Source organism: Stigmatopora nigra, chromosome 9 (assembly GCF_051989575.1).
Source record: "Stigmatopora nigra isolate UIUO_SnigA chromosome 9, RoL_Snig_1.1, whole genome shotgun sequence".
In the NCBI taxonomy this organism is placed as follows: domain Eukaryota; kingdom Metazoa; phylum Chordata; class Actinopteri; order Syngnathiformes; family Syngnathidae; genus Stigmatopora; species Stigmatopora nigra.
This window is the reverse complement of record NC_135516.1, coordinates 3,023,400-3,037,167: the sequence shown is the minus strand read 5'-3', so window position 1 is coordinate 3,037,167 and position 13,768 is coordinate 3,023,400. Positions and strand designations below refer to the sequence as shown.

Sequence of the window (13,768 nt, the reverse complement as noted above, 5' to 3'; positions counted from 1 at the left end):
CTCACCAGAAGTTATCAGATATCAAAGTCCTGCTTGCTGGAGATTTGGGCATTTTTGCTAAATGAACTGATTTACAACATCTTCCATAATAGCATTGCAGTCTTCCAGTGTTGTCTGGGGATATGTAGGTTAGCTTGCACTGCAAAAACTAACTCTTGGCCTATTTCAAATTTTGTGTATCAATATGTCCTGGCTTTCCCTTGGGTACCCACTTTGCCATATTTAACCTGGACTGCACATCCCTGTTCCTGAGTATATACCTATATACCTGTACGGTAACCTCAGTCTCAGCCTGCAGAAGGTCCCCACCTTCTGGACTTTAAATTTAAATCAGACATGGGCGTTGTCGTCATCATTGACTTGACAAAAAGCCTAATTGTCATCATACCCAGTTGCGTATGGCGAAATTGGATAGTGCTTCTCCACAAGTTCGCCTTCCCAGGCAAGACCCATTTAAATGACATATTCAGACTTGTTAGCACTCCGCCACGATGGAAACATCGCATTACCTCTTGAGCGCCATCAATCCGGCGACTGCAAGTTGCCTCACCGATGCCAACAAGAATAAAATGGATCACTTACCTCTCACTGTCTTCTTACTTACCCTCCCTCAGTCAGCCTGTAGAAGGCAGATCCACACCAAACGACCTTCCTGTTACCTCACTGCGAATTTATTCCATAGAAGGAATTTGTGTTGTCGTCTCATCATGGGTTACTGCAGGTTCAGAGTCCTGATGGCTGTTGGGGAAAAAGCTGTCCTTGAGCCTGTTTGTCCGTGCTTTGTAGAACCTGTAGCGTCTGCCAGATGGAAGCAACTGGAATAGGTCGTGTCCAGGATGGTATGGGTCCCCAACAATGATCCTGGCTCTGCTGAGGTACCGGGGGTTGGCAATATCTTCCAGTGATGGCAGAGAGCACCCGACGATCTTCTGGGCAGTGTTAATCACCCTCTGCATGGCTTTTTGTCTGCTGCCGTGCTTCCAGCATACCACACTGTAATGCAGTATCCCAGGATGCTCTCCACAGTGGCTCTGTAGAAGGTTGCCAGAAGCTTGGTGTCCCATTTGTTCCTCCTCAGTACCCGCAAAAAGTGGAGTCGTTTCTGGGCCTTCTTCACTACCACTGTGGTGTTTGTAGACCATGAGAGCCTATCCGTGACATGGACTCCCAGGAATTTGAAGGACTGGACCCTGTCTACACATACTCCGTTTATGAGGAGTGGGGCCAGGTCTGTGCTGTGCTTGCGAAAGTCCAGGATTATTTTTTTAGTTTCGTGGTATTTAGTGTAAGATTGTTCGCCGAGCACCAAAGAGACAGGTTGTCGACCTCATCTCTGTCAGCCGACTCATCCCCGCCTGAGATGAGTCCGATCACAGTGGTGTCATCGGCAAATTTGATGATGGAGTTTGACTGGTGGGCTGGTGTGCAGTCGTATGTGTACAGGGAGTACAGAAGAGGACTCAGTACACAGCCTTGTGGTGAGCCAGTGCTCAGTGTAATGAAGAAAGAGAGGTGTGGACCCAGTCTAACAGTTTGTGGTCGGTTAGTCAAGAATTTCTTTATCCAGCAGCAGATTGAAGAGGATAGTCCAAGGTGGGAGAGTTTGTCTTTCAGAATGCCCGGCTTTATGGTGTTAAAGGCTGAGCTATAGTCAATGAAAAGCATCCTCACATAATTCCCCTGGTGCTCCAGGTTGCTCAGTGCTGTGTGTAGAGCCACGGCGATAGCATCCTCAGTGGACCTGTTTTCTCCATAAGCAAACTGGTGAGGGTCAACTGAGGGGCGGGGGGTTGTATTTCTGATGTGGCGGGCCACCAACTTTTCAAAGCACTTCATGATCACAGGCATGAGAGCAACAGGCTTGTAATCGTTCAAGCTGTCAATGGTTGGCTTTTTGGGGACAGGAATGATGGTGGCAGATTTCAGGCAGGCTGGAATGATGGATTGTTGCAAGGAACGATTGAAAATGTCTGTGAAGACTCCAGCCAGCTATTCAGCACAGGCTTTGAGCACCTTGCCAGGTATTCCGTCTGGTCCAGCAGCCTTCCTGGTGTTCACAGACTGCATTTCCAGTCTCACTTCCTGTTCCTGGAACTCCAGTGTATTGTTGCAGGGTGGTAGTGGGAGTGTTGACACTGGGTCTGATTTGTCAGTCCCAACGCGACTTCCTGTGTGTGGCTCCAGTTTTTTACCTAAGTGTACAATGTCTTGTGTGTCTTGTGTCTGTCTTGCTACTGCAACCAATACATTTCCCAAATATGTGATGAAATAAAGTTCTAACCTAACCTATATCTCCATATCTGTATTACCCCATGTCTTATTATGTCCAGTAGGCAGTTTGTTGTACCTTCTTCTCATGTTCCTGCACTCCTTGATCCACGCCGTTCACCTCAGTGACCCTTAAACAAACTTTAACTGAGTGACCCTGTGCCCCACATTTCCTATAACGTTCCCAGCACTGTAATTGAATGAGAGTTTTAAACTTACTTTTGTGTCAACTGTTGCCCATGCTTACAACATCCATTGTGCTGTTCATCACACAGTACTTGTAGAAATGATTTATAGTATTAGATGTTTGTTCCAATTCATCACTATTCACAATTTAATGATTTTTTTCTGACAATGAAATCTTAGAAATACCTAGTTTGTTTGATTGCAGTGGAAATAGTTCATGGGCACAATCGAAACCAACAGATGTTGACTAATATGCAGTAAAGGGAAAGGAGGTTCGCTACATAAAATAATTGACAATATTACCAGGTATTTCAGGAGAAAAGATGTCATGGAATCCATTGATCCTGACTGTATTCACTGGTGTTTCTTTCATATCTGTAGACAAAATAATTAATTGCAATTAAAATGCTCTGGCATTTGTATTTGATCAAATATCACAGAAACAATCATATTCAACCACAGTGTTATGAAACAGCAAGTCGTTGAATGTAGATCCCCACACAAAGAAAATCATATGCATAATAATATTTATTAAACAAAGGGAGCACAACAGTGTACTAATCATTTACATTCAATATTACATATTCAATATTTCCCAATAGACAAACGTTGCCTGCAATAACATTCTATATTCCCTTCAGAAAAATAGGACAGTGTGAAAATTGTCGGATAACATTTAATGAAGTTGAACCACTCATTTTTCTTTTTTAATGAACCCTCTAATGTCCAACATTGTCATTTGGATGTAATCAAGAATCGACTGTATACTAGTTAGAAGAAAAAATAATGCATTGGGCATTTGTGAGGTTAAGCATTGTTGGTAGTCTGGCACTCCACCCACAAATCTGGTTCAGTCTTGTTTTATGGTGTACAATAAAAAAATAATTTAAAAAAACAGCACAATCGAATCATTGCGGCCAGAAAAAGTCAAAACTAACTACAACCAAAACGGCACGAGTCAGCGAGTAAATAAAGGAGACAAAGTGCAAAACGATCACAATAAGAAAGAGAACCATGGAGAAATAGGATGCAGAACACAGCGGTAAACTAGGCAATAGCCAGAGAGCAACTGATTGTGACAGGAGTCCTCAAATACTGCGTGTGCCTAATGCACAACAGGTGTTTTGCTCAGGCCTGCCCTTTCAGCAAACCCAGGTGCAGGAAAAGAGAAACTAAAACTGAGAGCAAGACAAACATGCGGCACTCAGTGTTTATGTACATCTACACTATGTCAAGAATCTAACTGTAAAGTGTTTTCCGTACCATTTGTGAAGTTTCTTCTGCAGGGTATTAACCTGCTGGTGAAATGTTTTACCTCTTGCGATTTTTTTTCCATCTGCTGTTGAGGCCTGTTCATACAGTAAATGCCATGGCAGCACACAGTGTTCACTGTATTACAGGTCTCCTTTGATTGAAGCATTTTGTTCCGCACTCTGGGTTCCTCTGGCCACCCACATTAAGCTTTCTTCCTGGCATAAAAGTGCACAGTTGGGTTCTTCAAATTGTTTTAATGGGCTGCACACTGTTGAACAACAGTCCCAAGGCCTCATCAGCCTCGACTAGATTTTCCCGGGTTGCCATCCCCTGCATCAGCTGGTCACTAGCTTTCAGCATAGGAGCTTAACCCAGTGGTCTACTCACACGTAGGATCCGCTACATCGGTGAGAAATAAGCATACAATAAGCCAGTAGCCACAGAACACACAGATGATGAGTATAATGTGAGTAACCACTAATGCGCATCTGCATATAATACTAATAATGTCAATTCTATTAGGCATGAAAAGAAGCTGGCCGAAGAGGAGCTGCTTTTGAAGATTTTGAAATAATATTAATATTGTTTGGGTCCCTTTCTGTTTATGTGCTTCAGAAACGCTTTTGAGCTTCGTGGATGACATCTTGTCTGGTGCCAGGTCCCCATGTGTGATGTTGGGAGACATCCCAAACCTTCTGTCCTCATCTGTCAGCATGATTGTTCGCTGTCTGGAGCCTGATACCACATATATGTGAGCAATTCAGTTTTTTTCTTCTTTTTCTTTGTTTTATCCTTCCCCATATGGTCAATTACTTGTATTGTTTCTCAGTATAATTCAAGATCCTGGAAATGGATGAAAAAATCTCATCATTTTGACACAAGAGGAAAAAAACATTAACAATAGTGCCAATTTTAAATGGAGATATCACGAAATAGATGTTATGTTCGTGGTACCTCGAGATACGAGCTTATTTAGTTCCGGGACTGAGCTTGTATGTCGATTGACTCGTAACTCAAATGAACGTTTCCCATTGAAATAAACCAAAACCTTTTTTTGCATGGCAACACGCTCGGAACATAACATAAACAAATTTAAATGAACATGGAATACGATGCTGACACTCAAAAATAAGTTTAATCTAACCTTACACTACACTTAATTCTAATTTTGTTTTAAATTTTGATACCTTTCTCCTATACCGCCTACACCCTGAATTTCAGATGCAACCTGTCGAGGGTTGTTTGCCTTTATATTCCCTTCAAAATATTCCCAAAATGATGCACACAAATGTCCTCACAATAGGATAATGCACGACCACTTGCCAACGGGAAGGAGCATATACACCATTCGCACTGACTAACGGGGGTAAAAAATATGCAAAAAAATGCAACAGTCAACCCAGTGCTCGTAGAGACATTAAATGAGGTAGTTTCCAACCAGAAAGTCAGTGCCCATGATGTTTTTTGTATCCTCTCGCTTCCGCTGTATGTATATCAAAATGTGTCTCGTATCTCAAGATAAATATTTGCCCAAAATTTTACTCGGATCTCAAATCTCTCGTATGTCGGGGCACTCTTATGTCGTGGTACCACAGTACTATGCTTTGGCCTCCCCAACTCCTTTGCTTAGCACACCTGCCAATACTAGAAGCAATCTGGTTGGCGACCAGGCCCCCTCTGTTTCTAAACATGGCAGAAGCTACCTCTTTTGGGCCGTTGGTGCAATTATAACTTATAAGCATAGCTGGATGGGCAAATTATTTTGGGGGAGGAAGTTGCAATTGCGCAACTGACAGTGCTTACTCTGTATATTATGGGAAGAGTAGGACTGAAACTCGGGGTTAAGAGAAAACAAATTCCATCAATAGAGTGTCTGTCAGTTATTTCAGTCACAGGTAAGATGGATGGAGTGACGGTCACTCACGTGGCAGAACCATTCACACACGCTTACAGTGGTATGTACATCATTAGAATTTTGGGTATACAAAAAACTTTTTTCATTAAATTATAGCTTGTTTTTTTTTTAAATCTTGCAAACATTCTTTGGAAATATTTAGGAAAATGAAGCACATGGGAAAAAAAGCCCCACAAATCTAGAGAGAAAATTCTGCACACACCGCCATCTGAAAACTAAATCCGTAATTGCTGTGTGGCAGAATCGTTAACCCCACTTGTCAGCTTCCCAAATTAAATGTCAATTTTTAAAAGTTGTAGGATCAGTTGGATGTTTCTTGTTACGTGTGTAAGTATTGACTAGTAGACAAAACGACACATCTTTGGCGTCCTTTAACATTACATAAAGTCATAAATAATTTCAGGGAAAAATAAAGTTATTTTCATCAACAGTTCCAGCAAATCCAAAGTGATGCATAGGCAGAGGTATTGCCAGGGATTTTACTTCAGTGCAGCAATTGAAAGAAAAAAAATCCTATTTTTAAGTGCCTCTGTCAGTCATGGGCCATTAAATTGAATTTAGCAAATTTGATGAATTGGCTATGGAATTAAACCTCAAATTCTGATGATTCCAAGTAAATTTGCACGTAACTTCTTATTTTATTGCTTTTATTATAAGTAATGTATTAGGAAGCTGCAAAATGACAATTTACAATCATTCAGGTCTTTTTAGAAATACTTTCAGATTTCAAAGTTCAACCCCACAAATAGGCATGAACTGCCTTCTGTCTTAATGAGAAGGTGTTTTTTATCAAAGGCGAGATGGTAATGACTCATGAGAACATGATTGAGGCCATTTACATATTAGTATTGTGATTGTGAAGCAACCAAGACACGATTTCTCAGTCTGCACGCACTTGGTGGATTCTAAGTACACATGCTCGCACTTAGCCAGCAGACAACTTGCCTCAAGTGAAGTAATACACACGTCTCGAAGAGGAAATGAGGCGGCTTTTGGTGAGAGACTGAGGGAAGACTGAGACAAAGATTAAGAAGGGAAAGACACACAAGAAGAAAGTCGGAAGACAAGAAGTGTTGTGATATACTGTATTTCATCAGAGTCCTAAGCTCCACATGCCCTTTTGATTCTAGCAACAGCGGGGTTCCTCCACTGTATTCTCTCTGGCACTTAATTCATTTCACAAGGCCAAAGCCCTGTCTTCCACCTTATAATTTCTATACGGAGGGAGTCATTCCAAAATTTACTGCCTTGTTAGAAGAAAATGTTATGTGAGCGGCACCGTAGGCATATTTTTTTTAGGAGAGCAGAATCATACCTCTGTTTCAAAACAACTCAGTCTCTTAGGTTAAAAGTTGCTGTTGTTCAGTACAAGTTATTCTTTTCAGAAGGTGACCTCAGGCAAGCCTTCTACTGGCAACAAACGATATCCATAATTTCTTATCTGTTCTCTTTCATGGTACTGTTGTAACCTGAAGGTCCATAATTTAATGCAATCCATCATTAACGCACTAAAGGCACCAAATTTCTGTGGATGCAATGAGCCTTCCAGCCACTGGATGGTAATATAACTCAAAAAAATGTTGGTTGTTTGAGTGCCACATCTTTCCCAAGAACTGTTTTTTTTTGCATGCAGTAGGCTCACAAAAGTTGCCAAACAGAAATTACCTGCACAGGAAATGCAACAGATTCCAATGTGATTGTGAGTGCAGCGTGCATAGCCTTTATAGATTAGTATTGTGTTTATGTGTCTGTCTAGGTTCCGGCTATGGGCAGTTGACAACACTGGGCGTCGCTCCAGTCCAAGTGAGGTCACCATTAAAACCCCATGTCCCACTGTGGATGACGTCAAGGCTCAAGGTGAGGAAAGACACACAGCAGTAAGGATTAATTACTTTTTAGTTTGGAGGACAGGTGCCTCACTGAGTGCTACAGTATTCTCTCGATTAGAACAACTCACTTATCGCGAATTCACTACTTAGCTATTTTTTATGCTAGTAAATATTTTTTTAAAAATATATATTTTTTAAAGTTCATGAAAATCCACGCAGAAAATCGTAAGCGGGAGCCACTCTTGCTACGAGGACCCAGCACTGAAAAAAAGAAAAAAAATGTTATATATGGCCTTGTCTGGTCTACATCAACCTCGATATTTGAGTGATTCGTGTATATTGTTTAGGTTTTCACAAACGTGTTTGCAGTGAGTACAATAAAAATGCAAATTTCCTACATCTCGGGGACGGAATCTTGATAAGGGTTTCGCAAGTGTTTTTGTCAGTCTGAGTTCTCTTTTTCCAGAGAAAACAAAGACAATGGGAAGGCTCTTCCCAATTTGTCATGTTTAGTGGCTGATTTATAGGACAAACATTCTCTTTGTTGATTATAAATAAGGGTAGTTAGTGCACATGGTTGAATAGTTAGCCTGTAGTTGAAGTGCAGATTTAATTGAAGGATTTTAAAATGATCTAGCCCCTAAATTATGCTACATTCTAACCATGCTGTTGTCATTTTTATTCCCTGGAAATGGTGTGTCGCAAAATACAAATCCTAAATTGGACAACATCTGTGTTTTTCTTGAACAGTTCATTGGCACCCAAAGGATGTGTCCAATGTGTATAGCCAAGAGGTGGAATTGTTGTTCCTCTATTCCCAGCAAATGCTCAAAAGTTTCGAAAATTTTTATCATTTGTCTGACGTTTGTGGTTTACATCGCTCTGTTCTCTGAAACAGATTGCCTATAATTGTTTGTGCCCATCTAGAAATTGCTGATAAAATCTACAACCTGTTTAATGGATATACCAGTGGGAAGGAGCAACAGACAGCATATAATACTCTGATGGACCTAGGTGCCCCAGCACTTCACCGAGTCCTCTATCACTACAATCAGCGCTACGAGAGTTTCGGGGAGTTTACCTGGAGGTGTGAAGATGAGCTTGGGCCCAGGTAAAGTCTGGGACACACTGTATGTTCTGAGACTGACGTTAACTGTTAACTTGTGCTTTTTTTCACAGAGGTAAGAGCTGTCAAAAATAGCTTTGAGTCCTAACTCTATAGTTCTTTTACATGTTGTGCTCCAGCATTAAATTGGAGACTTTGTAATGATGACGTATTGATTTAGCTGGAATGAATCATCGAAATTACAAAAGTGTCTCTTCACCCTACTTTGAAGATATTTGGATGTTAGCCTTTATATTGTTCTATCCACTAAAGGATTTGGATTTGACATCGCAAATGAATACAGCTAATTTCGGAATTCATTTTATGGTATTCGTATCTGAATCTGATTGAAAAGGTAGAAAATACTTTTTGTTCAAACCCTTTTAATGCTGACGGATCTAGTGGCTTGCTGGTTGACTAGGTTTGACATAAATTACTCAAACAAGAAGAGAGCATACTTCCATCATACATAGAGCCATAAATTTACATTAATATGAGAATGCTATGAATGTGTTAAACACAAACAATTGAAGGAAAATGATAAAGCGGAGCCTTTCACATACATTGGCGTTAGCACAGTTTAAAGACAATAGAAACCAGTGGTCTATTAATTAGCCAATGTCAGTAGGTAAATCTCTATCTATGTCACATGTGTCAAAGTGGCGGCCCGAGGACCAAATCTGGCCCGCCACATCATTTTGTGTGGCCCGGTAAATCATGAGTGCCGACTTTCTGTTTTAGGATCAAATTAAAATGAAGAATATAGACGTATATTAAATTTCCTGATTTTCCCCCTTTTAAATCAATAATTGTAATTTTTTAATTGTAAAATCAAAAAATATATAAAAAAATATAAAATAAACATTGTTTTAGATCTTTAAAAAAAACTGAATATACAGGGCTTTTAATCCAGTTCTTTTAATCCATTTAGAAAAATTAAAAAACATCTAAATATTATATCTAAAATAGTCTGGCCCACGTGAAATCAAGTTGACGTTAAAGCGGCCCGCGAACCAACCCAAGTCTGACACCCTTGATCTATGTGTTCAGTTTCCATTATTTCTTTAGACAAAGGAATAACTCAGAACTGTCTTCCAATTTAAAGAAACTTACAACTTAACTTATAGCCCTCAAATTTAATTGAATTGAATGCTTTTATTGTCATTATACAAGTATAATGACATTTAAAGCTTTAAACACATACTGGACAAATAACAACAACAAACAGACAAATAAATAATGCAAAAATAAATGAATAAATAAATAACTTAGAACAAGTGAAGTCTGCAGTCCAGGATGAGTTCCATAATTTTGACGTTCAGCACCAAGTTGTTGAGAGTGAACCACTCGCTTAGTTTATGGACGCAACAACAAACAAACAAAAAAACATGGGTTATCCATATATAGAGCAATGATGAATAAATAACCACTAAATAGCAATGGATAAACAAGTTGTCAACATAATAAATAAGTAATAACTCTTGATTAGTTAGGTTCCAGGTGCAGAACTCGATTTGAGTATGATGACAGCTCTTGGGAAGAAAATCTCGGGTTTAAAACCATATACATTCAATAACTTCGGATCAGAGGTAGCACACGCAGAGTCGGCTTGAATAGATTTTCAAAGACTTCAGCTGAAGGAGGGGTCAGAGTAGCCAGCGCTGGGAGATGTCCATACCCCAGCCTGACCAGTTCGAATCCCTGCCTACCTCCAACAGTTGAGCTAGTTTTATTAACAAAGGGTCATGTGACCTAGGTACAAACTTTAGGTAGGAAGAGCTGAACAAAGAAATGGGGGTGTCGTGATAGATGACATCCCCCTAACTAAAAGGTGTCATGATGGAAGTTTCCACTAGGTCATGCAAAATTATATTCTAGTGACTACACTATATAAACCAAAAGACATAATAATAAGTATTAAATACATTCATACTCCACAGAAACTGTCCTTGAGTCTGTTTGTCTTGGCACTTATGGCTCTGTAGCGCCTTCCAGGGGGCAGTAGGTTAAAGTGGTGGAAGCTGGGGTGCGTGTGTCCTGCCCTTCTAAGGCACCAGGATTTGTAGATGCTGGACAGGGTATATTAATTAGTGTCTTTAGTAATGAGGAAATCAAATTGGGGGTCCAACTGTATACATTTGAAGCGGTTTTACAGTGTCAGATAAATGGGAAATTGTTGTGCAAAGAAATAGGCCAATAAAGGAAGAAAGGGGGTTCTAGAAAGACTAAATAAGGTTTAATGTCGGGAATGTTGATAAATGGTATATGTGAGCCATGCGTTTTAAAAACAATGATTTAATAGAGTTCTTTTTAAATTGTTAGATATTCATAGAAAGTGAGATTAGAGTAAAGAATAAAACACATTTTCTGTCATTCTGGACAAATCCCAGGAGTTTCCAGTATTTAACTTTTTCCCAATACAGTAAACCTTTAGATCCTGAATTTTAAGGTGAGTGGAAATGCATTCAACATTTGTTTTCCTAAACCTCTGTGACATCATCAAGCTCATTCAGTAAAGAAACTGCAGAGAGGGACCCAACTTTCCATCCAAACAATGGACATGAGCCGAGCCTATAAAATTGTACCTTGTGTTTTGTAAACAGAGCCATGTGTCTGGTATAAAATATAAATGGTAGTCTGTGGTACTCACTATTTTGGCAAGTAAAACCGATTAGTCAAGGTTCCCTTAATTCTTTCGCTTTTCTATCTAAGGATTCTCCTCACCGTAAACAAAAGGTTGTTTAATAGTGTCCATGCTGGAAAGAAATGCGTAATTGAGGGAGTACTTTCATGATGTGTTCCATTTAAGTACACTTTTATTAACAGTCCTCTCAATTCCGTTAAAGAGAAGGGGGGGTAATAAGAGCAACTAGGAAAGTACAGCAATGCATTTAATGGGAAATAAACACTCTTGGTACAAATGATTTTTCCACACCATGTTTGTTATTTTATGTAGGACGAGATATTATATGGTGAGGTTTCAGCAGAGTTTAAACCAAAAGAAAGGTTCAACAGCCTTACAGCCCGTCTGAATGGTTCAACGACTGCTCTACCATCAAATATTCTTGTTATTGTGTCAGAAAATATTCTACCCACTGTCGGCTGCGGCCAAAAAAGATCACCTAAAAGGACATGAGTTATGGAGCTGGAGGGATTTTAAAACTTCAGATGTTTTACCATTCAAACGGTAATATAAATTTGTGGTGGAGGTCATCGACGTGTGTAATATATTTGCAGTACTGTATTGTATGAGCAATAGACAGCCCGTGCTCTGTAACAGTCTGAGAATTTTTTGTTTGTAATTTAATATTACCTTACACATTCCGTGTCTCGATAAGAAATGTATGTTTTATCTCCAAAAAGCAGCAGATACGTAATAGGAAAGTTTTAATACATATGCACGCACAGACTCACTAAAAGAGAATTCAACTTGCTTTCTTTTCACAAACAACAAACAGTAACTAAAGTTTTCATTTTGTTGTCAAAGCACTGATAATAAGAATTCGTGTGTGGCTCTGACTCATTATCAACTCGTATGAGCCAAGTATGCAATTCTGACGAAAAAAAGCAATGAATGATCAAATATGGTTTATCTTTCTTCTGTTTGGACTTGCTGTTTTTAGAAAGATATCGGCTCACATTGACGAGACTGTTTGGCTTTGTTTGAGGTACATTTTGGTTGCTTTTGCTTGATGTTTTAACTAAAACCATGATCTCACTAAAAAATCTGTCCATCGAAGGTTTGACATTTCTTTTCCCGAGGGCCAGACCTTGTCATCGCTATGAACGTACCCATTATTTAAGGCACACAACTTGGCTGTTTACGCGGAAATTCAAGATGCTTTGGCAAAATGAAAGAATATCTTTTTCTCCTTAATGTTTCTGTCTATGACCTTGTTTGCTCCTTTCATTTTCGTTTAGATTTTTGTGACAGAGACTAATCATAATTTTGTATGATTGGGGTTCTCAGGTCATAAAAAAAGAGTCATGTCCTTTGGGATTTTAGTTCAACATGTGAGCAGAATGTGTAATGATTATATTAGATTAGATAACTTTATTCATCCCGTATTCGGGAAATTTCAGTCTCAGTAGCGAGAGGGTGAGAACACAGACACAGGAAGATACATTTTAAACATAAATATATATATATATATATATACGATATATATATATATATATATATATATATATATATATATATATATATATATATATATATATATATATATATATATATATATATATATATATATATATATATATATATATATATATATATATATATATATATATATATATATATATATATATATATGCACTTTTTCTACACGAAACACATTACAGTCGAACCTTGTGATACGACTGCTCGTCATACGACATTCTTGTCTTATGACGAAAATTTTGATCGAATAATTCACCCGAGATACGATCACTATTTCGTGATGCGACCAAGCCAGGTGGCCATGGCACTGTCTTTTTTGCATCTCTTTCATGTATAAAATATTTTTACGACCACTGACTTTGCATTTCCCCACCCGCCCGCTTATTGGGTGGGCAACATTTCAGGGTGTCCCTCACCTGGTGCCCGAAGTCAGCTGGGATAGGCTCCAGCACCCCCTGTGACCCTTTTGAGAATAAGCTTTTCAGAAATTGAATGACTGAAAGGTTACATATGTACAAATGTTCACATTTTATGACATATCTGAGATAATCAATCTCAGAACATTGTTCTTAGCACCTGTCTTAACTGATTAGGATTTTCTTCTCACTTTTTCTCATAAGGCCCAATCATGAATGTCTGTCCAGGTCTTCTTCATTGTCTCCTCAATTTAATTTCAGCTTATTTTGTCACGTCATTATTGTCGATCTGTAACAAATTCCATTAATAGGAGACAATAAACATCCTTACACATATTATACAGCTACTAATATAATTCACACAGAGATAAACATCACAACCATACAAGAGCGTCATGTACTTATAAAAAGTGACGCAAGTGGAGTGGATAATAGATAATGTAAATAATTACTTCAAACACACTTTTTAAAATTTCACACTATAGGTAACGTTCAAAAACGTAAAACTGTTGGTGTTAAAAGATTAAAACTAACCTAGATAATCACCAAACACCTATGATGATCTACTGTCATCCCTCAACACTTCACATCTTCAGTCTATTGCAGATTTGTTTTCACAAGGATCCCAAAAAT

The 13,768-nt window shown here is 38.9% G+C and overlaps 1 protein-coding gene across 8 annotated transcripts in view; it reads left to right on the top strand.

Annotated features, from left to right (window-relative positions):
* Positions 1-13,768, top strand: part of astn1 (astrotactin 1) — a 199,055-nt gene that overhangs the window by 181,806 nt on the left and 3,481 nt on the right. For all 8 annotated transcript variants that reach the window (XM_077724197.1, XM_077724196.1, XM_077724192.1 and 5 more), the window contains 3 exons: positions 4,324-4,459; positions 7,380-7,480; positions 8,380-8,563. In XM_077724197.1, coding sequence (XP_077580323.1) covers positions 4,324-4,459; positions 7,380-7,480; positions 8,380-8,563 — 421 coding nt within the window. The remainder of the gene's footprint in view (positions 1-4,323; positions 4,460-7,379; positions 7,481-8,379; positions 8,564-13,768) is intronic.